Source organism: Oncorhynchus kisutch, linkage group LG22 (assembly GCF_002021735.2).
Source record: "Oncorhynchus kisutch isolate 150728-3 linkage group LG22, Okis_V2, whole genome shotgun sequence".
In the NCBI taxonomy this organism is placed as follows: domain Eukaryota; kingdom Metazoa; phylum Chordata; class Actinopteri; order Salmoniformes; family Salmonidae; genus Oncorhynchus; species Oncorhynchus kisutch.
Window position 1 is genome coordinate 39406623 of NC_034195.2, and position 27495 is coordinate 39434117.

General features: G+C 44.6%; 1 protein-coding gene across 3 annotated transcripts in view; it reads right to left on the minus strand.

Annotated features, from left to right (window-relative positions):
* The window catches only part of LOC109867608 (tetraspanin-9), a 290148-nt gene that overhangs the window by 114397 nt on the left and 148256 nt on the right, over positions 1 to 27495 (minus strand). For 2 of the 3 annotated variants that reach the window (XM_031801318.1, XM_031801319.1), the window contains exon 4: positions 17605 to 17684. In XM_031801318.1, coding sequence (XP_031657178.1) covers positions 17605 to 17667 — 63 coding nt within the window. In that variant the 5' untranslated portion in view covers positions 17668 to 17684. Of the gene's footprint in view, positions 1 to 17604; positions 18809 to 27495 lie in introns of those variants that run through there. The other variant, XM_020456855.2, reaches the window with a different exon arrangement.

Genomic DNA, 27495 nt, shown 5'->3' on the forward strand with positions numbered 1-27495 from the left:
TCATTGTGCTTAGCACAGCTAATCAGAGACTAGAGAAAGGATAAATGTAAGAGGGATCAAGCACTAAACACACACTGATTGTGTCAGCTTAATTCAGCTTTCAAACAGCCACTTAAAATCGAACCCCCTCTTTATGGTTTATCTGTTTTTATCTGTTCATCTCATTCTTAAATGTTCCCTCCTTTTGCACAGAGCGATAAACATCATTACACCTCAAAGGTGAGTGAACATTTCATCAGTGTAAATGACTCACAAACATTTTCTGGATTTTTTTTCTGCTCTGTTAATCAACATGTGCAGTCCCTTGATGAACATGTAATTTATAGTGTGTGGCAAATTGTTAGTTAATAAATAAGTATTCACCAGAGAGAATGAGAAACACAACACTGTCTAATATAAAAAAAATTAAGCGGTTGTGCTTTTGAGCAGTTATAACCAGTCTTTCAGTTATTTCCCCATAAAACTGAGTTGGAATGATAAGCAACCTCTCTGCCTGAGGGAGAGTGACAAACAAACATGACATGATGTGTATGCCTTAGCAATCGCCAACAGGACCACTGAGATAGGGCTGGGTGAGTCACGTCATAGGACTTGTCACTACACATCACGGTCTTCACCTGACTGGGCTGTCAGGGCCCTGGGGTAGGATTAGGGCCCCTACTACCCACCGTAACCCAGCCCTATGAATAGAGCCCATGCATCCACAGATCCAAGACGAGGAAGCCATTTTGGGTCTGCGATGGGTCTGTGTATTCAGAGGGAGGATGGAGGAACCCTGTCCAGCACCGTCTGTTCACCATCTCCCCAGGAGCTGAGCTCAAGATGGGCCATGTGGCCATGCCAGCTACAGCAAACCCACTACCAACCAGGACCTAATATTTCTATATTTCTTAATTCCATTACTTTACTTTTTAGATTTGTGTCTATTGTTTGTATTGTTCAATTGGAGCTAGGAATACAAGCATTTCTCTACACCTGCAAACATTTGATTTGATTTTGACAGACCTAGCGGAGAGAATTATGACAAACTAGCTCTGAGCACCATTTCACACTGAAATGTGTTGACAGAGAATCGTTAATGGGGCTACACACTGACCTTTCCCTACCCATTAGCACTACCTAAAACATCATGATGGCTCTCGTCATCCTGCCCAGTAAGATTGAGTAGCACTACATTTATGTCAAAATGGCTGTATTTCAAATCACACAGCTTCAATGCTTGAATGACATCAAGCAGAGGGATGGTGGTGATGAGCTCATATTAGAGTGTACAAATCACAGTTCTCCTCCCCTCTATCTATATCCACCTTCATCTGCTCTTTTGTATTTTGTCACAGAACCAGAAATCATCCATTACTCATGCCTGGTTTGCCTAATCAGCCTAATAAGTGTAGTGGAGACATCTGTCCAGAAATAATGACTCCATTCATTCAATTTGCCATAGAGCTCTATGTGTGCTGCATGGCCCACTTATACGCCATAAAACTATAAAATCCGTTCTAAAATGCTTTCTAAATGGGGTACTCTTCAGTGTTATAGATATATACGCTTCTAGTAGAAGGAGGCTGGTTAAATGCACTTCCTGCTTCAATATACACTTTATATGCTGTGGGCAATTAGACCTCTTCAGATCAGAGACGGCAAAACACATAAAACTCAGTCCCCTGTGAAAATGCAGAGTTCTACAAAGCAAATGCTCTTTTATGTCGGACTATGTTCGCATTTGCCAACATAATCCAACTGGGTTGTGAAATAAATGAGGAGGAATATGAGAGTGAAGTGTTTGATAAGACATGATGAAGGTCACAGGGACATGGAGAAGCTCAGTTCATGAAAAGAGCGAAGATTGGCAATTTGCATTTAGGAACCATGTTAAAATCCCTGTAAACTTGACAGAGTCAGTTTGCAATAGATAGAGTTGATGTTGCCTTTTTGCTGGTTTCCCTGTCTATCTTCAGGGAGGTTTATCTCGTTATAGAAAAAGATGCATCCTCTTCCACTGAGAACACGCAGTACTGCATATAACACAGGGTCAGTATGTGCCAAATAAAGTCAGCTCACTGAACTAATAATGATAAAAACATGGCAGTGATTAATGTCCAATCATTGGGCCGGGGCGTTTGTGTTTTCGTTTACACCATCCATAATGCTGTGCAACCCAGTCATAGGTGAGTTATTACCTGGCAGGATGACGGGGCTGTAAAGACTAATAAATCAATAAGTGTTATAATGTTTAAAGCATAAATATGCCTGATGCAGATTAGTCCCTGGTGTCCTATAGGAGCCTGACAGGGGATCAAGTTGTTCACCCTGTCGCTGTGGGCCCATTCTGATTCAGACTGTGCACCACACTGGATCCCCAAGGCCAAATGCAAGATGATAACCGCTAGAAATGCATGTATTCAAAGGCAATTTGCCGCTCATATTTTGCATGCATCACTATTGGTGACTGAGATGCCAAAGTGAAGAGGTTGTGAAGTGTCTAGGTTATCTGACTTCGGTTTGGATAGAGGAAAAGAGATAAGCAGGAGGATGAGGAGAAGGTTGAGGAGGAGGAGGATGGTATCTGGATATGAGGGATGGAGAGCTATGGTGCGAAAGCAATCAAGTCCAATAGAATCAATTGCAGGATAGTGACCTTGGGGAAATACCCCTTAGATACAGTCAATGATGGATCCTCAGCCCAGAATGTCTAACCTCTGGAGGACCTGGCCAGTCAGTAAGACGGACCAGGCAGCTAATATAATTTCCTGATAAATTCAATTGGAAAACATTAGGGATTCCCATGATCGACCCGACAACAGTCTCACATGTTGACCATTAAAGTGAGGCTCAAAATCCCCTATGGCAGCTACAACTATAAATATTATTTTAAATTACTAGAGGAGTTATGTCATAAACCCTCAAGGTTCCATAATGGGGTGAAAATGGCAGCCATCTTGATCAGAGAGAAATCCAAAACCAGTCTAATTGGAATTAACGATAGGCATAGGTGATGCTTTTCCTGCCTTTACTTACGCAGGACAATAAAAGTAAGGCATGTGATGTATCAGAAATTGTTTAATGGAATTATAGTCGACCTAAAATATTGTCATATAATTATAATTACAGTTTATACGGGTTTTATACAAATGTTCTGTATAAATAGCCTCTAAAATATACACTGAGTATAGAAAAATCCAGGTGAAAGCTATGATCCCTTATTGATGTCACCTGTTAAATCCAATTCAATCAGTGTAGACAACGGGGAGGAGACAGATTAAAGGAATTTTAAGCCTTGAAACAATTGAGACATTTTTTATTTTTATTTCACCTTTATTTAACCAGGTAAGCTAGTTGAGAACAAGTTCTCATTTACAACTGCGACCTGGCCAAGATAACGCAAAGCAGTGCGACACAAACAACAACACAGAGTTACACATGGAATAAACAAGCGTACAGTCAATAACACAATAGAAAAAAAAGAAAGTCTATGTACAGTGTGTGCAAATGGCGTGAGGAGGTAAGGCAATAAATAGGCCATAGTAGCGAAGTAATTACAGTTTATCAAATTAACACTGGAGTGATAGATGAGCAGATGATGATGTTCAAGTAAAAATACTGTTGTGCAAAAGAGCAGAAAAGTAAATAAAAACAATATGGGGATGAGGTAGGTAGATTGGGTGGGCTATTTACAGATGGGCTATGTACAGCTGCAGTGATCGATTAGCTGCTCAGATAGCTGATGTTTAAAGTTAGCGAGGGAAATATAAGTCTCCAGCTTCAGCGATTTTTGCAATTCGTTCCAGTCATTGGCAGCAGAGAACTGGATGGAAAGGCGGCCAAACGAGGTGTTGGCTTTGGGGATGACCAGTGAAATATACCTGCTGGAGCGCATGGATTGTGTATGAGTGCCATTCAGAGGGTGAATGGGTAAGACAAAAGATTGATGTGCCTTTAACCGGGGTACGGTAGTAGGTGCCAGCCGCACCGATTTGTGTCAAGAACTGCAACGCTGCTAGGTTTTTCACACTCAACAGTTTCCCGTGTGTATAAAGAATGGTCCTCCACCCAAAAGACATCCAGGCAACTTGACACAACTGTGGGAAGGATTGGAGTCAACATGGGCCAAACCCTGTGGAAAGCTTTCAACACCGTGATGAGTCTGGGGGGGCAGAGGGTGCAACTCAATATAAGGACGGTGTTCCTAATGTTTGGTATACTCAGTGTATGTAAACAGACCATAAATGTATCAGATTTTGTTTTCTTGGAAGGCTGTGAGTTTGACTGCATTGTTTGAATAAAATGTTGGCATACTGGCAGTTAATTTGAAATATTACTGGAATCATTCCCCTGAAACTGGTTGGGTTGCTAACACACATACAGTGCAGATACATTTGTGACATTCATTGTTTTACACAATATCTTATCACAGCTTTGGCAAACCATGGTTGACCAACTCCCTGACCAACATGGCTGACCTTTGGACCATCATAAGAAGTTTCATGTCCATTCTAGTATTCTAATTCCTAATTCTATGGCTACATCAAACACAGGAAGCCAACCGCCCAAAATTATTAACTTAATAGCAGAGAGGTAATCCAATCAAAACCAAGTTATCGCTCAGCAGACCAAGTGGAAAGAAATTGTCCCAACTTTCTCCCTCAGAGTTGAGGCTGAGCTGGCGCGGCTAGGGGCATAGATATTTCCTTAATTTGCCTTTGGGTGACAGAGGAAAATGCTGAGTAAGGCGAGGCAAACGAGCTAGTCTAACATTCTACATTAATTCACTGCAGATTAGCGGAGTTAGTGGAGGCATGAGAGTTTCCAAGCACCTCCTACACTAAGACTTTTCTGTCATTTCAACCGTAAAATACTGTAGAATGCACAGTAAAATAGCGTAAATGTCTTTTACACCATTAATGCTGTAGGTTGTATGCCTCCTGTGAAATTACTCTAACATACAGTAGTTTATGCCTACTGTAGATTCAAATAATCAGTTTCTGGTGCCAACCTCATGCTGTCAGGTGAGACACATGAAGCTCAGACTATTTTAGTAAATATCTTTGTGAAGTGGCTGTTAGGTGGAATAATGTTTTTAGCAGCTAAATGACCGTAGTAAGCTGGCAACTTTGGTGCCAATATGATGCTGTACATTTACAAGGAACATTTTTACAGTTTATAGTACAAGGACAAGCATGGGCACACTTTATACTCAACACCTATTTGCATGAAGCTCCTTAGTAAATATTGTAGCACAATAAAACATACTGGGAGTCCCATTATTCTGGGTATTAAAGGTTGGGGATTTTTGTAACAATGTAAAAACAGTGCAGTAGCTCTGAACGAAAGAAGTACCTGACTGTCTGAAAAGAAAAGTTACCTTGATACTACATCAATAAAGTTAACTCAACAAACTGACTGAGAAATTATTCATACAGTAGACAAATAATCTGCTATAACCCTTGACAAGGTAAATACACTTCTTTTAAATGTTGCTTTTACATACAGTAGATAAACAGCACCAGAACATCACATCTCAGTTTTGTGGGTAGAATACAACAAAAGTTTGCCTTACGCAACCATAAAATACCACAAAATAGATGGCCTATTTGAAGTAGAGGCCTCAAAGTATTTTATTGAGAAGAATAAATTCCCCAGGGGGAATATGATAAAATATAATGTATGCCTAAGCCTTTTATACCAAATATACCACAGCCTCTAACACTAATGCTGTATCAACGCAATGACAATCACTTTCAGATGCATTTCATTTCTCGAAGAAAGCATTTACAACCATCCACTATTGTGCAATGCACACAGAAATCATTGAAATTAAGATCCAATTGGGAATCAATGCAATGTTCCCTTTGTAGTCAATCTGTTGTGTAAATCCTTAACTATGTGTGTGCATAGTTCTCAAAAGTAAAAAGGCCATATTGCCAGCACCACAGACGTCTCCTACAGATCAAAATATATTTCGAACTGCGCATTCTCAGTACTGAATCCACTTCTGTGACCAAGTGATACTATTGCTTCGAAAATAATCCCAGAGGCACATGGTTTGACATGACATGTTTATTAATGAGGTCCTGGTTATCTATGAAGAACTAATGATGGTCATCTCTCTATATCTTTCCTTGGCTATATTTAAAAAGGAAGAGGACTTCCTCCGAGAACAGGAGAAGTCAGAGGGATGCCAAGCAACTGTCACACAATGGCAGGTGCCCAAGGTTTTACGGAGATAGCTTAGCTACCTCTCTCACAGCAGTTGTTATTTCATCTGGTCTCCATCTCTAGCTGTTCACCTGGCACAAACTAGTCAATACAATAGCACCCCACCATCCCATCCAAGCTCCTATTTCCTCTATTCCATCAAACCTGATTAAACCAAATAACATTTCTTCCTGCCCTAGGACAGTGCTTCTCCAGTCCTCGGGTAACCTCAACAGCACACAGTTTAGTTGTAGCACGGGACAAACATACCTCATTCAACTCATTTAGGGCTTGATGATAAATTGACAAGCTGAATCATGTGTGCTTGTCCAGGGCTACAATAAAAATGAGTACTGTTGGGGGAACTTGAGGACTGGAGTTGGGAAACACTACCCTATGATAATGCCTGTTTAGATTAAAAATGTTTACCACAAAAAAATGAAATACTTAACTCTTTGACAAACTACACCCCCCACCAACCCCCCCACCAACCCCCCTATCTACCGCACCCAAACCTCCCCAATCCCCAGCCTCTAGGCACCCCTGGAGTGAAACATACGTGCCCATATCCCATTTGATCTGCTACACGAGCTAATGAGCTCTGCAGAGGTATACTACGCAGCAGTGTGATGATCGAAGGAGCGGGGTGGGGGAGATGGGTAAATTAGACTGATCTCCTCAGACACTATTTGACACAGGCAGGGAGAGAGGGTATAGAATGGAGATATTCAAAGAGCAGGTTAGTGTAGGAATATTGAGCCAAGGCTTTGCCTTCTCCTGTGGGGGTGCTAAATACAAAACGTATAATAATGAAATGCATATCAACTACGTCACGTTTCTTCTATGTAAATGTAAAGAACTTAAATGCAAGGTCCAATGCAGGAGGATCAGATATGTCATGTCCATATTTGTAAAAATGGACATGGCAAGATGATGTGCTTTTGTACTGTTACGGATGGATATGAATTGTCTTTATTAACCTAAAGTATTGATCGATTTAGCTTCTCAATACTTTAATAAAAAATATATATTTTCACCTTTATTTAACCAGGTAGGCTAGTTGAGAACACCTTTATTTAACCAGGTAGGCTAGTTGAGAACACCTTTATTTAACCAGGTAGACTAGCTGAGAACACCTTTATTTAACCAGGTAGGCTAGTTGAGAACACCTTTATTTAACCAGGTAGGCTAGTTGAGAACACCTTTATTTAACCAGGTAGGCTAGTTGAGAACACCTTTATTTAACCAGGTAGGCTAGTTGAGAACACCTTTATTTAACCAGGTAGGCTAGTTGAGAACACCTTTATTTAACCAGGTAGACTAGCTGAGAACACCTTTATTTAACCAGGTAGGCTAGTTGAGAACACCTTTATTTAACCAGGTAGGCTAGTTGAGAACACCTTTATTTAACCAGGTAGGCTAGTTGAGAACACCTTTATTTAACCAGGTAGGCTAGTTGAGAACACCTTTATTTAACCAGGTAGGCTAGTTGAGAACACCTTTATTTAACCAGGTAGGCTAGTTGAGAACACCTTTATTTAACCAGGTAGGCTAGTTGAGAACACCTTTATTTAACCAGGTAGGCTAGTTGAGAACACCTTTATTTAACCAGGTAGGCTAGTTGAGAACACCTTTATTTAACCAGGTAGGCTAGTTGAGAACACCTTTATTTAACCAGGTAGGCTAGTTGAGAACACCTTTATTTAACCAGGTAGGCTAGTTGAGAACACCTTTATTTAACCAGGTAGGCTAGTTGAGAACACCTTTATTTAACCAGGTAGGCTAGTTGAGAACACCTTTATTTAACCAGGTAGGCTAGTTGAGAACACCTTTATTTAACCAGGTAGGCTAGTTGAGAACACCTTTATTTAACCAGGTAGGCTAGTTGAGAACACCTTTATTTAACCAGGTAGGCTAGTTGAGAACACCTTTATTTAACCAGGTAGGCTAGTTGAGAACACCTTTATTTAACCAGGTAGGCTAGTTGAGAACACCTTTATTTAACCAGGTAGGCTAGTTGAGAACACCTTTATTTAACCAGGTAGGCTAGTTGAGAACACCTTTATTTAACCAGGTAGGCTAGTTGAGAACACCTTTATTTAACCAGGTAGGCTAGTTGAGAACACCTTTATTTAACCAGGTAGGCTAGTTGAGAACACCTTTATTTAACCAGGTAGGCTAGTTGAGAACCAGTTCTCATTTACAACTGCGACCTGGCCAAGATAAAGCAAAGCAGTGCCACACAAACAGCAACACAGAGTTACACATGGAATAAACAAACGTGCAGTCAATAATACAATAGAAAAAGAAAAGGTCTACATACAGTATGTGCAAATGAGGTAGGATAAGGGAGGTAATAAATAGGCAATAGGCCATAGTGGAGAAATAATTACAATATAGCAATTAAACACTGGAGTGATAGATGTGCAGAAGATGAGTGCAAGAATAGACACGGGTGCAAAAGAGCAAAATAAATAACAGTATGGGGATGAGGTAGTGGATGGGCTATTTACAGATGGGCTATGTACAGGTGCATTGATCTGTGAGCTGCTCTGACAGCTGGTGCTTAAAGTTAGTGAGGGAGATATGAGTCTCCAGCTTCAGTGATTTTTGCAGTTCGTTCCAGTCATTGGCAGCAGAGAACTGGAAGGAGAGGCTGCCAAAAGGAGGAATTGGCTTTGGGGGTGACCAGTGAAATATACCTGCTCGAGCGCGTGCTACGGGTGGGTGCTGCTATGGTGACCAGTGAGCTGAGATAAGGTGGGGCTTTACCTAGCAAAGACTTATAGATGACCTGGAGCCAGTGGGTTTTGTGAAGAATATGAAGCGAGGGCCAGACAACGAGTATCAGGCGTGTGCGTACTTGTGGTGAAGTTAGGTGTGGGAGCGCAGAGAATTGTGAACAGGGAAAATAACATACGCTTAGCCTAGTGCGTACAACACGTAACACACAAAATAATTACACACAAAGACATGAGGTGGAACAGATGAATAAATACATGTAGTGTGATTGGGGAATGCAAACCAGGTGTGAATGGAACAAGACAAAACCAATAGATAATTGAAGAATGGAGCGGCGATGGCTAGAAAGCCGGTGACGTCGACAGCTGAACGCTGCCCGAACAAGGAGAGGGGCTGACTTCGGCAGAAGTCGTGACAACGAGAGCATACAGGTCGCAGTGGTGGGTAGTATATGGGGCTTTGGTGACAAACGGGTGGCACTGTGATAGACTGCATCCAATTTGAGTGTTGGAGGCTATTTTGTAAATGACATCGCCGAAGTCAAGGATTGGTAGGATGGTCAGTTTTATGGGGGCATGTTTGGCAACATGACTGAAGGAAGGATGCTTTGTTGCGAAATAGGAAGCTGATTCTAGATTTAATTTTGGATTGGAGATGCTTAATGTGAGTCTGGAAGGAGAGTTTACAGTCTAACCAGACACATAGGTATTTGTAGTTGCCACATATTCTAAGTCAGAACTGTCCAGAGTAGTGATGCTGGATGGGCTGGCAGGTGTGGGCAGTGACCGGTTTAAGAGCATGCACTTAGTTTTACTTGCATTTAAGAGCAGTTGGAGGCCATGGAAGGAGATTTGTATGGCATTGAAGCTCGTCTGGAGGTTAGTTAACACAGTGTCCAAAGAAGGGCCAGAAGTATACAGAATGGTGTTGTCTGCGTAGAGGTGGTTCAGAGAATCACAAGCAGCTAGAGCGACATCATTGATGTATACAGAGAAAAAAGTCAATCGGAGAATTGAACCCTGTAGCACCCCCATAGAGACTGCCAGAGGTCCGGACAACAGGCCCTCCGATTTGACACACTGAACTACGTCTGAGAAGTAGTTGGTGAACCAGGCAAGGCAGTCATTTGAGAAACCACGGCTGTTGAGTCTGCCGATAAGAATGTGGTGATTGACAGAGTCTAAATTCTTGGCCAGGTCTATGAAGACGGCTGCACAGTACTGTCTTTTATCGATGGCGGTTATGATGTCGTTTAGGACCTTGAGCGTGGCTGAGGTGCACCCATGACCAGCTCAGAAACCAGATTGCACAGGATAACTGCGGCAGCTTTCCTATCTTTGGGGATCTCAGACGATATGAAAGAGAGATTGAACAGGCTAGTAATAGGGGTTGCAACAATTTTGGCGGATAATTTAAAAAAGAGAGGGTCCAGATTGTCTATCCCAGCTGATTTGTAGGGGTCCAGATTTTGCAGCTCTTTCAGAACATCAGTTATCTGGATTTGGGTGAAAGAGATATGGGGGAGGCTTGGGCAAGTTGCTGTGGGAGGTGAGGAGCTGTTGACCGGGGTAGGGGTAGCCAGATGGAAAGCATGGCCAGCCATAGAAAAATGCTTACTGAAATGATCAATTATTGTAGATTTATCAGTGGTGACTGTGTTTCCTAGCCTCAGTGCAGTGGGCAGCTGGGAGGAGGTGCTCTTATTCTCCATGAACTTTACAGTGTCCCAGAACCCTTTGGAGTTTGTGCTACAGGATGCAAATGTCTGTTCGAAAAAGCTAGGCTTAGCTTTCCTAACTGCCTGTGTATATTGGTTGCATATCACCGGGGCTATTCGATGCTAATGCAGAACGCCACAGGATGTTTTTGTGCTGGTCAAGGGCAGTCAGGTCTGGAGTGAACCAAGGACTATATCTGTTCCTGTTCTACATTTTTTGAATGGGGCATGCTTATTTAAGATGATGAGGAAAGCACTTTTGAAGAATTACCAGGCATCCTCTACTGACGGAATGAGGTCAATATCCTTCCAGGATACCCGGGCCAGGTCGATTAGTAATGTGTTACTTAGGCCATTCGTAAACAGCACAAGCCTCATTAATCAGTTTGCATGGCGGTATTGGAATTCCATGTAAGAAGGCATTATGAATTATTGAAAGCTGGTTTCAGGATTTCAAACAATTCAGTGCACCTCTATTTCAGCACAACCTATACATCCCCTAGCAGTGAGGGATTAAGGTAACTTGTGATAGACTTCTGGTGAGAGAGGACGTCATTATGGTTGTTACAATTTGAAGTCCATTGGGGCCAAGGGGCTGTGGATTAGTGAACTTTTTAGCTCTCTGTGAGGGCCGAAAATAGCAGGCAAATTGCTTCGAGACCTTGTATCGAAACCTGTGTTATGGAGGAATGGGACAGCATGAGTGAAATGTTTACCAAGGCAATGCTTTATTGAGTTACCATTCAACTAGGAAAGCGCGTGCACACGCACGCACGCACACACACACACACACACACACACACACACACACACACACACACACACACACACACACACACACACACACACACACACACACACACACACACACACACACACACACACACACACACACACACACACACACACACCTTGAAACTGTCAATAGGTTTGAAACTATTTGATTTGGGTGGTGGCTATAGCAACATTTAAAACAAAAACGTCAACTTAAATACAGAAACTCCAATCAGCTAAATCACAGCAAACCCAATCTTGTTGTCCGACTCATAGTGTGTCTTCCAACATGTCATCCAAATGGCAAGCATAGGAATTGATGAATGCACAGTTGGTTTCTCTACTCCCCTCACAAAAGATTAGCTTCGATATCACCACTGCTTTGGCACTTTATAAGGATGCTGAGCGGACATTTGTTCTCTAAATATAAATATCAAAATGAGGCTTTGCTTTTGATATATTATAATAATGACAGAGTGGTGGGATGTGGGCTCCAGGCTCACTGCCTTCCCTAACAAAGGAAGTGTTAGAGAAAGAAAGGAAACAGGGAGGTTTTAGGGAGAAGGAACCGATTAATAGTGGAGGGAGTGAAGGAGGGCAGAGCAGACCGGAGTTTCTGTCAGACAGCAAAGAGAGAGAGAGAACACAGAGCAGGGGGCTGCAAATACACCAGCGCCAGTCTGCTAGCTAACACACATGCTGGAGGAAATCCCAGCCAACAGAAATTTGCTGTGTGTCAAACCAACATGTAGTCCAATCATCACTGTCTTTTGAGCAAAGCCACTGTGATTCAATGTGATTGGCATAAACATTGGCTTTATTGCTGGTGCTGTGCGTCACCCGAAGGAGACTTTCAATCCCGACTACTAACCCACCAGATACTCTGATCTGCCCCAGACTAACACTAACCCACCAGATACTCTGATCTGCCCCAGACTAACACTAACCCACCAGATACTCTGACCTACCCCAGACTAACACTAACCCACCAGATACTCTGACCTACCCCAGACTAACACTAACCCACCAGATACTCTGACCTACCCCAGACTAACACTAACCCACCAGATACTCTGACCTACCCCAGACTAACACTAACCCACCAGATACTCTGATCTGCCCCAGACTAACACTAACCCACCAGATACTCTGATCTGCCCCAGACTAACACTAACCCACCAGATACTCTGACCTACCCCAGACTAACACTAACCCACCAGATACTCTGATCTGCCCCAGAACCCCCCCCCCCTCCCGCAGCTCAGACTAACACTAACCCACCAGATACTCTGATCTGCCCCAGAACCCCCCCCCCCCGCAGCTCAGACTAACACTAATCCACATAAGTAAGAGAAGCCAGATGGTCAACAACTGCGGAAGAGATAAGTGCATTGGACATGCCTCCTACTAGCACTGACTTTGGTGATAGCTACTTTCCTGAGGATAATGTATTTACTATGACTGAGATATGTGGTTGTCCCATCTAGCTATCTTCAGATGAATGTACTAACTGTAAGTTGCACTGGATAAGAGTGTCTGCTAAATTACTGAAATGTAAATGTAATGTGTGGAGTGCCTGCCGTTGTTTACCTTGTGCTTCAAGTTACCACTGTAAGCCCTGTGGAGGGAATGGAGGATGAGGGAGTATAGCGAAGCTGGTGTGTGGCTCAGGGGAGGCCAACTCTGCTCCAATCTGAGGTGTCAGAGCTGAGGCCCTGAGCAGGTAGAGTATCCTTTCCCCCAGTTCCCATGCTCCTCTGTCTGTCCCTGAACTGGGTCCCACCACAGGCTTCAATCAGTCCCACCCCTGCCTCTAGACAGAAGGGCATGGGAAATGGGGACAGAGTAAAAAGCAGCCCTGTATCCTGACACACCTGGGATAGAGCTGCTCTCCCTGTGGCACTCGCAAGGTTACTCTACCTGCCCAGGGCCTCTGCTCCGACACTCCAGATCGGAGTGGTGGTGCGGAGGTGGCCTCCCCTGAGCCACACACCAGCTTCGCTATACTTTCTCATTCTCCATTCCCTCCACAGGGCTTACAGTGGTAACTTGAAGCACAAGGCATGCGCTCGCACGGGATGTTCTCCAATGCTGGAAGGGAGGCCTGAGTAAAAAAGTTTGGGAACAGCTAGTTTAAAGCACACTTTTACAAGTCTCAGTCATAAATGACAGCTCAAATAAGCCCCCTATGGTGAACGGGATGTGAGAACAACAGGCTTGCAGAATCATGACCATTTCCAGTTTTCAGTTCATCGTCACTGGTAGGGGGTCCTGCATTCTCTGGGCATTACTGACTCAAATGAACCAAATGAGCAGAAAGATTTGTTCTTTTGACAGAATGACTCGAGAAGATTAGAGTCCGTAAAAAAAGCCAAACTTCCCATCACTAGTTCTAATGTTGTTTTTGTCACAAAAGGGGTGGCTACTTGCAATATGCTCCAGCATTCAGCATACTTATTTACTACCTGAAAATTGCGACACGCCGTGTCCTTCCTTCCGCAGCTGTGGGGGTAGGGTCAGTGGTATCCCTTGGCTCCTTGATCTGATCTATAGTCTATATAGGCTAATTATCAAAGTAGCCTATTTTGCATTGCTAACCAAATATAATCTCAGTGACTGTTCAAACAGTAAACCAAACAACAAGACACCACCCAAAAGGGTATTATGTTGAGAAGCAATAACTTGTGATTAGGGAAAGGGGGATACCTAGTCAGTTGTACAACTGAATGCATTCAACTGAAATGTGTCTTCCGCATTTAACCCCACCCCTCTGAATCAGAGAGGTGCGGAGGGCTGCCATAATCAACATCCAGGTCTTCAGTGTCTGGGGAACAGTGGGCTAACTGCCTTGCTCAGGGGCAGAACAACAGATTTTTGACCTTGTCAGCTCAGTGACTCGATCCAGCAACCTTTCGGTTACTGGTCCAACGCTCTAACCACTACAACTGCTATAGCCAACTAGCTAGCAATGTGCTTTTTTCTCTGTGACCAAAACATGTTTTATTTTTGTATTTGAACTGATATGGGAATGAATACACAAGCAGCATATCAAACTGGGATAATGTTTTAAGTTACACCGGGAAGTATACAAATACTTGCTAGCTAGCTTGCGAGGATTTCATGTTACCAAAAGGTGTCCGCCACTCTAAAGATCCCACTCCATCCACATGCACCCACGCACGTAGATCAACGGTTTAGTAACCTTTACTCTCCCCCTAACCCCAGGAGGGTACATGCAGTGGTAACCTTTACTCTCCCCAACCCCAGGAGGGTACATTCAGTGGTAACCTTTACTCTCCCCAACCCCAGGAGGGTACATGCAGTGGTAACCTTTACTCTACCCAACCCCAGGAGGGTACATGCAGTGGTAACCTTTACTCTCTCCAACCCGAGGAGGGTACATGCAGTGGTAACCTTTACTCTCTCCAACCCCAGGAGGGTACATGTAGTGGTAACCTTTACTCTCTCCAACCCCAGGAGGGTACATGCAGTGGTAACCTTTACTCTCTCCAACCCCAGGAGGGTACATGCAGTGGTAACCTTTACTCTCTCCAACCCCAGGAGGGTACATGCAGTGGTAACCTTTACTCTACCCAACCCCAGGAGGGTAGATGCAGTGGTAACCTTTACTCTACCCAACCCCAGGAGGGTACATGTGGTGGTGACCTTTACTATACCCAACCCCAGGAGGGTACATGCAGTGGTAACCGTTACTCTACCCAACCCCAGGAGGGTACATGCAGTGGTAACCTTTACTCTACCCAACCCCAGGAGGGTACATGCAGTGGTAACCTTTACTCTCTCCAACCCCAGGAGGGTACATGCAGTGGTAACCTTTACTCTCTCCAACCCCAGGAGGGTTCATGCAGTGGTAACCTTTACTCTCTCCAACCCCAGGAGGGTACATGCAGTGGTAACCTTTACTCTCTCCAACCCCAGGAGGGTACATGCAGTGGTAACCTTTACTCTCCCCAACCCCAGGAGGGTAGATGCAGTGGTAACCTTTACTATACCCAACCCCAGGAGGGTACATGCAGTGGTAACCTTTACTCTCTCCAACCCCAGGAGGGTACATGCAGTGGTAACCTTTACTCTCTCCAACCCCAGGAGGGTACATGCAGTGGTAACCTTTACTCTCCCCAACCCCAGGAGGGTAGATGCAGTGGTAACCTTTACTCTACCCAACCCCAGGAGGGTACATGCAGTGGTAACCTTTACTCTACCCAACCCCAGGAGGGTACATGCGGTGGTAACCTTTACTCTACCCAACCCCAGGAGGGTACATGCAGTGGTAACCTTTACTCTCCCCAACCCCAGGAGGGTAGATGCAGTGGTAACCTTTACTCTACCCAACCCCAGGAGGGTACATGCAGTGGTAACCTTTACTCTACCCAACCCCAGGAGGGTACATGCGGTGGTAACCTTTACTCTACCCAACCCCAGGAGGGTACATGCAGTAACCTTTACTCTCCCCAACCCCAGGAGGGTACATGCAGTGGTAACCTTTACTCTACCCAACCCCAGGAGGGTACATGCAGTGGTAACCTTTACTCTCCCCAACCCCAGGAGGGTACATGCGGTGGTAACATTTACTATACCCAACCCCAGGAGGGTACATGCAGTGGTAACCTTTACTCTCCCCAACCCCAGGAGGGTACATGCAGTGGTAACCTTTACGCTCTCCAACCCCAGGAGGGTACATGCAGTGGTAACCTTTACTCTAACCAACCCCAGGAGGGTACATGCAGTGGTAACCTTTACTCTCCCCACTCCCTCCCTCCTCCTCCTCCTCCCAGTGTGGAGCTAGAGCTGCAGGTTATTGACGTGGGGGTTTATGTTCACCAATAGGGGTTAAGTACAGATTTAGCAACACAGGCCCCGGGAAAGTGAGGGCAGCACTGACACAATGACCTCAGCCGCCATCCATCGGTCCGGCCTAGCCTCTGATCCCTCCAGATTCCACACGAACTGTAAACACACCTTGCTTGATCTGAGCCTGCCTTGCCAATCAGACACACATACCCCTCTGGACCTGCGTGGATGCTTTGCCCTTGAGTTTCATTGGAATCTGCTCTGTGCTGTGGACAGTTGGTCTCACTATAGTTCAGATATAATGTGCAGCAGCCTGGAGCCTGAGCCTCAGATGTGCCCCAGATTGCAGGGTGCACGTAGTAGGCTAGTGGTGACGTGATTGGAGATGTAGACCCTGTTGTGTTGTGATGTTATTATGCTTCACGCATGATTGGCTCCACACAAAAGACTCTGGCCCATCAACTAAGCCCCCGTAATCCACTAGTTCAATATTCCAGGGGATGCCCACTTTCACAAACAAAACAACAGATGCAAAAATCATGTCCACTGAAATCAAAACTGGGATATTTTTATTAGATTGGATGATGGGTGGAAGTGCTGTTAAAGGTGTAAAACATATAGAAAATCCAGCTACATTTGTGATTTTCAATTTTTAGTGGCACGGCCCAATCTTTAAACCAAAACATTAAAAACATGTCAATGTGTGAAATACAAAGTAAATAAAAACCACAAATCAGATTAAGAGATAGATCTATCTTCTCTTCAGTGACTCACCAAAATGAATGGAAACATTCTCAGTCATTCTAAATCATTCATAATCAATCCACAGATATGTCATGCTTCCATCTCATACATGTAAGCAATGCCCCTGTCCTTTGCCTAGACAACTTAACACGCTAAATACTCATAATGTTTGCAGTAAATCAGCAGCACCCATGAGGACCCATGTTGTAAAGCCATCTGAATGAGTGGCAGCCCCAGCAGAGCACACACAGGGAGACATGGTGGAGCAACCATTTCAACGACTCAATGACAACCAGGAATAGTAACATGCAAATTATTATGAGCCCCAGCATAAATCTTTCTCTCACATATGCCTGAAGAGAAATCTTTAAATGATCAGAATATCAGTTTACAACTATTATGTAATATGGTATTTTATCATCTTGTCTTGCTCATATGACTGTTAAACTAATGACTACTACTTTTACATTTGTATCTGCTGAGTAACTTCAAGAATCATGTCAGCATCACACTGCTTCTACATCCATAAAGATATATAACTAGCACCCCAAAAAAGAGAGAACACATGATGGAGAGATGTGAAAGAGAAGAACAACATAGTAAAATAATGCTTTGCTTACCCAGAAGACGAGGTTGAAGAAGAACATCATGTACTTCAAACAGCAGAGACAGCCCCGTGCCATGTTGTACTTCTTGAACTCTAAAAGGAACACAAATGATAGATCCAGGTAAAAGACCACGTATTTGCTGCCTTTGGGCGCCGTGTACTTGTTATTGCTGCTCTTGTCTCCTCCGACGTTGACGCTGGTGTCGGCCGCTGTCCCAGCCTGCCCCTGTGCCGTGGTACCGCGCGGCCCCGTAGAGCCGTAGAACGCGCCGGCGGTGAAGCCGCGGCCGCCGAATGGGCGGCCAGACGTGGAGTCGCGGACAAAGTCGGAGTCGAGGCTATCCACGGATGGGCTGCGGTGAATGGCTGACTCCTCACTGCTGGACTTCTCCATGCTCTTGGGCTAACACTGCTGCTGAGGGGCTCTCTACCGTAACACACTCTACCATGTCTCAGAGATGAGAGGACACAACTCTCCCCCTCCAGCAGTCTCCTCTCTCCCTCTCTGATCTGTACTGGTTCTCTCCAAGCCCAGAAACTCTGAATCGTTCTATCCCCCCAACAATGGCACGAATAAACTGTATCGGGTAAGTAAAAGGAAGACACAGGCAATATTCCCGGCTCTATGTGTCGTCTGCCCGGTGTCCAATGTCTGCTCTCATGCTCCTGAGTTGGCCATGCAGAGAAGTCCTAGTCCAGCGAGGAGCATATTTACCCTGATGAGTTACAGAAAGCTACGTCCTTGAGTCAGTAAGTTTCAATAGTGTCCCCTGGATCTCCACACTGCTGTGCTGTGTGTGTGCCTGTGAATCTTTCTCTCCAACTCTCAGCTGCTCCACTTCTTCCTCCCTACTGCTGACCTCAGGACTGATTTCTGCCTGGGGAGCTGGAAACTTTTGCCCCCCCCCCATACAACACAATCCTGTATCTGTATTCCTCTCTCCTCTTCTTCTCCTCCTTTCCTGCGCTCACTCAGTCCTCTGTGCTTTGCGCTCTCCAACGTGCTGATGATAATCTGATTCAGTTATTCTCTCTCTCTCTCTCTCTCTCTCATTGTACAATTCTGTGCTCAGCTGCTCAGTCCCCCGCTCTTTGCCTGTGCTGTCAGTCGCAGTGCCGTGGCTGATGTGTGCTATTACCGGCAAGATGCATCTAACAGGCATTCCCTATCCTATCCCCCTTAACTAGAGCACTGCCCTTGTCCCCCCCCCCTCTTCTCTCTGCTCTCCCTCTTACTCTCTTGCTCCCTGCCTCTCATCAACCCCTCCCCACTGCTGAGGGAGCAGCCAATGAGGCAGTTGCAGGCGGCTACAGACAACCCAGGCTCCTCCCCTGTGCCCCGACCATGTCTTTAATAAGCTGATCATAACACAGCATTGGCTATACAAGTTCATTAATTTCCTCAGTGTTGTCTGTGCTTCAGGGGGTCTGAGAGGCCATTCATTAATAATACGAAAAAGCATGAGTCCAGGGAAACGTGTTGGTGGTGTGGGTGAAGGGTGGGGTGGACTTCTCTGGCACAGTCTGATAAAACCTTCAAACCTGTGATTTCATTGAGACACTTGATATATCTACGCTCAATTAACTTTCACAGTGGCTATTTATTTTCTATTTGTCAAAGGCTGGATAAGATGACATCAGAGCACGATCATGATTAGGTGGATTACTTCATGCAGACTTGCAGAGGCTATGTGCAGCCTTGTCACAAAATCGTCAGTTGCACAATGTCGGCTCACTTCCATGCAAGGAGCACTGACAAATTGGCAGAGACCCAGCCTTTGGAATTATTGCACCATTTCAAGCATGGAAATGGGAGAGTGGCTTAAAGATACTCAACACTTTCCTATGGAAACCCAGGGTCAAACACCGACTCTCTCAGTTGTTTCACACATGGAGCTGACAACATATTACAGCTCTAATATTCTAGAGCTGCGTCCTTACATTTATCTAACCCTCTGCTTTGAAATACAATGTCAGAAGCCTAAATGCACATGATCTGTGAACAAAGAGAAAAATGCATTTTACCAGATCAGATATCAACCCCCCCCCCCCCCTGATAGAGAGGCCATTTCAATCATATCGTACATGCTGATTTTATGAGATGGGGATGAAAGATTTGCAACCTTTTTATTCAGCGTTTGACTTTCCTTTGCTATGCCACATCTTTTCCTTCAGAGAGCTACCGTACAAACAACAGCAATACCATTATCTGTCCAACCACTCACATAGCCCTTTCACTGGGTTGGGTTTGTGAAAACAGCCTAATCTTTACTCTGTACTGCAGTGCTGTGGTAACGGTCCCTCTCTCTGTCAGCAAGGTGAGGTTGAGTGCTCGTGATGGCTGCAGCTCAGAGACGGATGGAGCAGAGTTCCAACTGAATGGTCTTAAAGTAAACCCAGTAATGCCCTGTATACACAGAGATACACGGATCCATGTATCTTGTGTTTCTACAGAGTATACACGGCTCTAACAAGTCTGACATCCTGGAGCTTGATGGTAGTGGTTGGAAGACAACACGAGACAAAATCACATTATACTAGTCTTAATCAGCCAGGAACAATGGAAGTGTTCCTCCAAATCACAAACCGTTAAACCATTAACATATGTATTTTTTTAATTAGCAATACCATACTTAAAATGATGCAGGTCTATAATTATAATTAAGTAGTATTAAAAGGTATGGAACTGGCAAACTTCCAATTGCTCCCAGTACTACCACCTCTTTCTTGTAAAAAATGGCAATGTCAGTGTCGCTGTTCACGTCATCCTGGTGTGGGATGAGAATTATGAAAGCAGTCCCACACAGATAGAACAGGGGATATTTGACCCAGAATACTCTGTCCCTGGTAATGCCATGGAGAGCTGAAGAAGCATTGGCTCAGCTCCCGTGGGTCGTCTGATCACAGCCCGTCAGGACCTTAACTCTTAATTCAATATGTTGTGTGTCAGTAGCCGCCACCTCAGAGGAGGACATGCATTCATCAGAGGGCTATTGGTATTTGTATTTATTATGGATCCCCATTAGCTGCTGCCAAAGCAGCCGCTACTCTTCCTGGGGTCCAGCAAAATTAAGGCAGTTTATACCATTTTAAAACATTACAATACATTCACAGATTTCACAACACACTGTGTGCCCTCAGGCCCCTACTCCACCACTACCACATATCTACATTACTAATACTAAATCCATGTGTATGTATAGTGCATGTGTGTGTGTGTGCGTGTGTGTGTGTGTGTGTGTATGCATGTGTCTGTGCCAATGTTTGTGTTGCTTGGGCCTCTTAGCTTGCATGTGCTGCTGATGCCTCGACCAGACACAAGGGCACGTTCCTCCTCTCACTCCCTCCTGAGCCAAGCCCAGCTCAGCTCAACGCCATCCACTCAACAGAAGAGAACAGAGAGACATGGGGCTCTGAAGTCCTTTATTAGGCAACAAGAGGTTACTCAGAGACTCAGAGAAACTCTGGAGAGACAAGGTCTATAGCATAGAGTCAGAGGAGTGGGCAAAGGAGCAGTGGAGATACAGTGTATAGATGTGGTACAGCAGAGCAGGGTTGGACAGGGATTCTTCATTCTAACTTTCCCTCTGATGCTGAATAAACCTGGCAGCTCCTTCTAAAAAGGCATACTGGAAGGCGAGCTTCGTGTTCAGTAGGAATTCATCTTTGAATCCTCCATTTCAGGGCTCTTCTAACCAAGACACTGCTGCTTTTCTATCATGGCCTGAAAGAGTATAACAACAAAATACAAGTAGAAATTTAAATATTAAATGGACAGTGTTGGTTCTGGCATATCTGTGTGGAGCTCTATTGAACTAAAGCTTATGTAGTCTATCCAACATTGCACCACGGCCAGCACAACAGAAACAGTAGGGGGTGGCGGGCTAGTTCTTATTTATTTAAACAGGAGGTTTGTGGCACCTTAATTGGGGAGAACGGGCTCATGTTAATGACTGGAGCGGAATAAGTGGAATGGTATCAAATACATCAAAAACATGGTTTCTATGTGTTTGATGACATTCCATTTGCTGGTTCCTGTCACGTTCTGACCATAGTTCTTTTGTGTTTTCTTTGTTTTAGTGTTGGTCAGGACGTGAGCTGAGTGGGCATTCTATGTTTTGTGTTTCTATGTTGGGTTTGTTGTTTGGCCTGATATGGTTCTCAATCAGAGGCAGGTGTTTGTCATTGTCTCTGATTGGGAACCATATTTAGGTAGCCTGTTTTGTGTTGGGTTCTGTCTTTGTGTCTATGCACCAGATAGGGCTGTTTCGGTTTTCACATTTTGTAGTGTTCTCGTTTATTGTCTATATTAAACATGTTGAACATTAACCACACTGCGCTTTGGTCCTCTCCTTCGTCCACAGAAGAAAGCCGTTACAGTTCCAGCCATTATTATGAGCCGTCCTCCCCTCAGCAGCCTCCTGTGTTTAAGAAGCACTTCAATAATTAGACCAATAGTGCAAAGTTGTCTTAGGTGGATTGTTTCTCCTTAAAACTATTGAAAGAAATTATAAAGAAAATATACATCTGTAGGATTACGACTCGGGCAACTGCTCTTAATGGAATCCCAAACAATTTTGACATGAAGAAATTAGATGTGTGATCGATCACAAGCCAAAAAACATCAAACAATAGCTTTATTTTGTTTTCAATAAACAAAAATATAACCATTTCAAAGATGTGGTACCCTTCCAGGAACTGAGTTACAGTTCACAAACTCAACTGCGTTTATTTCAGCAAACTTAACATGTGTAAATATTTGTATGAACATAACAAGATTCCACAACTGAGACATAAACTGAACAAGTTCCACAGACATGTGACTAACAGAAATGGAATAATATGTACCATAACAAAGGGGGGGATCAAAAGTAACAATCAGTATCTGGTGTGGCCACCAGCTGCATTAAGTACTGCAGTGCATCTCCTCCTCATGGACTGCACCAGATTTGCCAGTTCTTGCTGTGAGATGTTACCCTACTCTTCCGCCCTAACCCTCACTCTCCGATCCAACAGGTCCCAGACATGCTCAATGGGATTGAGATCCGGGCGCTTCACTGGCCATTGCAGAACACTGACATTCCTGTCTTGCAGGAAATCACACACAGAATGAGCAGTATGGCTGGTGGCATTGTCGTGCTGGAGGGTCATGTCAGGATGAGCCTGCTGGAAGGGTACCACATGAGAGAGGAGGATGTCTTCCCTGTAACGCACAGTGTTGAGAATGCCTGCAATGACAACAAGCTCAGTACGATGATGCTGTGACACACCGCCCCAGACCATGACGGACCCTCCACTTCCTAATCGATTCCACTTCAGAGTACAGGCTACAGTGTAACGCTCATTCCTTCAACGATAAACGCGAAACCTACCAAAACCGCAACTCGTCAGTGAAGAATTTGTGAACAAAATTTGAGAGAAATATGCTTTTTGTGCTATGGAAAATGTCTGGGATTGTTATTTCAGCTCATGAAACATGGGACCAACATTTTACATGTTGCGTTTAATTATATTATATATATATTTTTCAGTGTAGTTTGGATATTTAAAGGCAGTCATGAATCCATTTTGAAGGTGCTTATTGAATTGAAATGATGTCCGTTACATCTACAGTCATAATACCGTTTAGACATTTAACACGGTTTCAGGCTCAAACTCATACAGCTTCGCTGACTCTGTGACCCTTGATGAACTCTCTCAACTGCCTACAGTATTTTAGGAGAAAAAGTTTGCCCACCCCTGGACGAGAGTGATTTACAAGCAGGAACAGGGAGACCATTCTAAAGCCTTGTTGGTAAATCACTGCTTTGCTTTCTACTGCATATGTTAACTGAATGCGAGGGGGAAAATCCAAAGCAATCTCCTAAACCCCAGGATTCACAGCAGGCAGAAAGGGGATACCAACTGATCTATGAAAATAGAGGTCAGCTCTTCAACATTCATTAAAACCGGTCTTTTCGGTTCCTGCAAAAGAGAACTTTACCCTATAGCTTACCACATACTGTATGTGTGCCCTATGTATGTGTGTCCTATGTATGTGTGTCCTATGTGACATGTGATAGTAGATCATCTCCAGTGTGAAAGTCTCATGGAATACTGAGCGTGAGTGGAATAGGATGACAAAGGGCCTGTTCGCCCACACTATCTCAGCTCTCATTCCCCTTGGTTATTCTATACACTATATACACACTGGGGCTGAAGCTGTTGCTGTGTTCATGGAGGACAACATGAAGGACAACATGGAGGACATGTCAGGTGATAAAACAGCCTAAATAGACCACACACTTCCAGGAACTCAAATGTCACCAGGGGCCAAACAGAACAAACAAGAGGGGGTCATCCCTAATTTGTCAGACACCAGTCAGTCTCCCGTGTGTCTGGTACCCCCCTGACAATCATTCCGGCTGGCTAAAGGTTATTATACATAGAAATATGCACAATAATAATACTGTCCTGTCCATCCTTGTCAGCATGCTAACAAGTTCTATTCTGCCTGGCCCAGTTTAATTGACAGACAGACGTCAATCCAATCTGATATTTAGGATTCTGTCTTGGCCTTTTATGATAAAGTCTGCCCATGTAATTGGGCAATGAGACGATAGCAGACATTGTAAGTCCATCCCCGATGACGACTAAAGTCGATAAAGGTGTCTGGAGAGTGTAACTAAATAGGGATTCATGATGCTCCTTTCCTCAGCAGACCCAACTAGAGGATCATAGGCAACATCCGCACCGAGTTAAAGGCAAAAGCTGCCCTTTCCCACTGTTGAACTGCACTGTTGTTTAAGCGCTTGTAAGTAAGCATTTCATGGAAAAATCTACACTTGTTGTATTCGGCGCATGTGACATATAAAGTTTGACACTAATCCGGACCCTCATAAGAAATCCAACTATTCCCTCAGATGAACCATCAAACAGGCAAAGCGTCTATATAGGACTAAGATTGAATCCTACTACACCGGCTCTGACACCAGTCGGATGTGGCAGGGATCGAAAACTATAACGGACTACAAAGAGAAACCCAGCCCCGAGCTGTCCAGTGACGCGAGCCTACCAGACGAGAGCTACATGCCTTTTATTCCTGCTTTGAGGCAAGCAACACTGAAGCATGCATGAGAGTACCAGCTGTTCTGGACGACTGTGTGATCACGCACTCTGAGCAAGACCTTTAAACAGGTCAACATTCACAAAGCCGCGAGGCCAGACGGATTACCAGACCGAGTCTGTAATACCTACATGTTTCAAAGAGACAACCATTGTCCCTATGTCCAAGAAAGCAAAGGTAAACTGCCTAAATGATTACCTCCCCGTAGCACTCACGTCGGCAGCCATGAAGTGCTTTGAAAGGCTAGTCATGGTTCACGTCAATACCATCATGCCGGAAACCCTAGACCCACTCCAATTTGCATACCGCCCCAACAGATCCACAGATGACGCAATCTCAATTGCGCAACACTGCCCTTTCCCACCTGGACAAAAGGAACACCTATGTGAGAATGCTGTTCATTGACTACAGCTCCACATTCAACACCATAGTGCTCACAAAACTCATCAATAAGCTAAGAACCTGGGGACTAAACACCTCTCTCTGCAACTCGATCCTGGACTTACTGACTGCTACTCGCTGTTTATCTATGCATAGTCACTTTAAAAATGACCTCAACTAACCTGTACCCCCACACATTGACTTGGTACTGGTACCCTCTATAAATAGCCCCATTATTGATATGACATTTTCTTGTGTTACTTTTTGATTATTATTATGATTTTTTTTAAACTTTAGTTTAATCAGTAAATATTTTCTTAACTCTATTTATTGATCTGCATTGTTGGTTAATGGCTTGTAAGTAAGCATTTCACGGTAAGGTCTACACCTGTTGTATTCGGCGCATGTGACAAATAACATGTGATTTGATTTAATTTTTAGTGTGTGGCAGTAGGGGTGAGCTCCCAGTAAATCAGTGTACATGTATGGTTGTGTTGTTAAGCATCAGACATTTGAAATAATGTCAAGAGTTGCTACTCGTGAGAGAAGTTTGTTTGTGGTTGTTTAAAAAAAGATGGCAGTGTTAAAGTGAATTTCACACGCATTTTCACAAAAACACTCAACAGTGATACACAAAGGTGGAAAACAGTGGAAAACTCCCACCTGACATCTCCCATATTCCGACTGAGGGAGAAGACACATATTTGTGCACTCTTGTCAACCAGAGAGTGAGGAAGCTATAGAGATGACAGAGCACACAGACCTCACAAAGATAGAGAGGCCAGGTCCCCCAGTCTAAACAGTAGACCTGCAGGCAGATCCATCACACAGACCTCTCACAGATAGAGAAGCCAGGTCCCCCAGTCTAAACAGTAGACCTGCAGGCAGATCCATCACACAGACCTCTCACACCTAGAGAAGCCAGGTCCCCCAGTCTAAACAGTAGACCTGCAGGCAGATCCATCACACAGACGTCTCACACCTAGAGAAGCCAGGTCCCCCAGTCTAAACAGTAGACCTGCAGGCAGATCCATCACACAGACCTCTCACAGATAGAGAAGCCAGGTCCCCCAGTCTAAACAGTAGACCTGCAGGCAGATCCATCACACAGACCTCTCACAGATAGAGAAGCCAGGTCCCCCAGTCTAAACAGTAGACCTGCAGGCAGATCCATCACACAGACCTCTCACACCTAGAGAAGCCAAGTCCCCCAGTCTAAACAGTAGACCTGCAGGCAGATCCATCACACAGACCTCTCACACCTAGAGAAGCCAAGTCCCCCAGTCTAAACAGTAGACCTGCAGGCAGATCCATCACACAGACCTCTCAAAGATAAAGAAGCCAAGTCCCCCAGTCTAAACAGTAGACCTGCAGGCAGATCCATCACACAGACCTCTCACACCTAGAGAAGCCAAGTCCCCCAGTCTAAACAGTAGACCTGCAGGCAGATCCATCACACAGACCTCTTACACCTAGAGAAGCCAAGTCCCCCAGTCTAAACAGTAGACCTGCAGGCAGATCCATCACACAGACCTCACACAGATAGAGAAGCCAAGTCCCCCAGTCTAAACAGTAGACCTGCAGGCAGATCCATCACACAGACCTCACACAGATAGAGAAGCCAAGTCCCCCAGTCTAAACAGTAGACCTGCAGGCAGATCCATCACACAGACCTCACACAGATAGAGAAGCCAAGTCCCCCAGTCTAAACAGTAGACCTGCAGGCAGATCCATCACACAGACCTCTCACAGATAGAGAAGCCAGGTCCCCCAGTCTAAACAGTAGACCTGCAGGCAGATCCATCACACAGACCTCTCACACCTAGAGAAGACAGGTCCCCCAGTCTAAACAGTAGACCTGCAGGAAGATCCATCACACAGACCTCTCACACCTAGAGAAGCCAAGACCCCCAGTCTAAACAGTAGACCTGCAGGCAGATCCATCACACAGACCTCTCACACCTAGAGAAGACAGGTCCCCCAGTCTAAACAGTAGACCTGCAGGCAGATCCATCACACAGACCTCTCACACCTAGAGAAGCCAGGTCCCCCAGTCTAAACAGTAGACCTGCAGGCAGATCCATCACACAGATCTCTCACACCTAGAGAAGCCAAGTCCCCCAGTCTAAACAGTAGACCTGCAGGCAGATCCATCACACAGACCTCACACAGATAGAGAAGCCAAGTCCCCCAGTCTAAACAGTAGACCTGCAGGCAGATCCATCACACAGACCTCACACAGATAGAGAAGCCAAGTCCCCCAGTCTAAACAGTAGACCTGCAGGCAGATCCATCACACAGACCTCACACAGATAGAGAAGCCAAGTCCCCCAGTCTAAACAGTAGACCTGCAGGCAGATCCATCACACAGAACTCTCACAGATAGAGAAGCCAGGTCCCCCAGTCTAAACAGTAGAC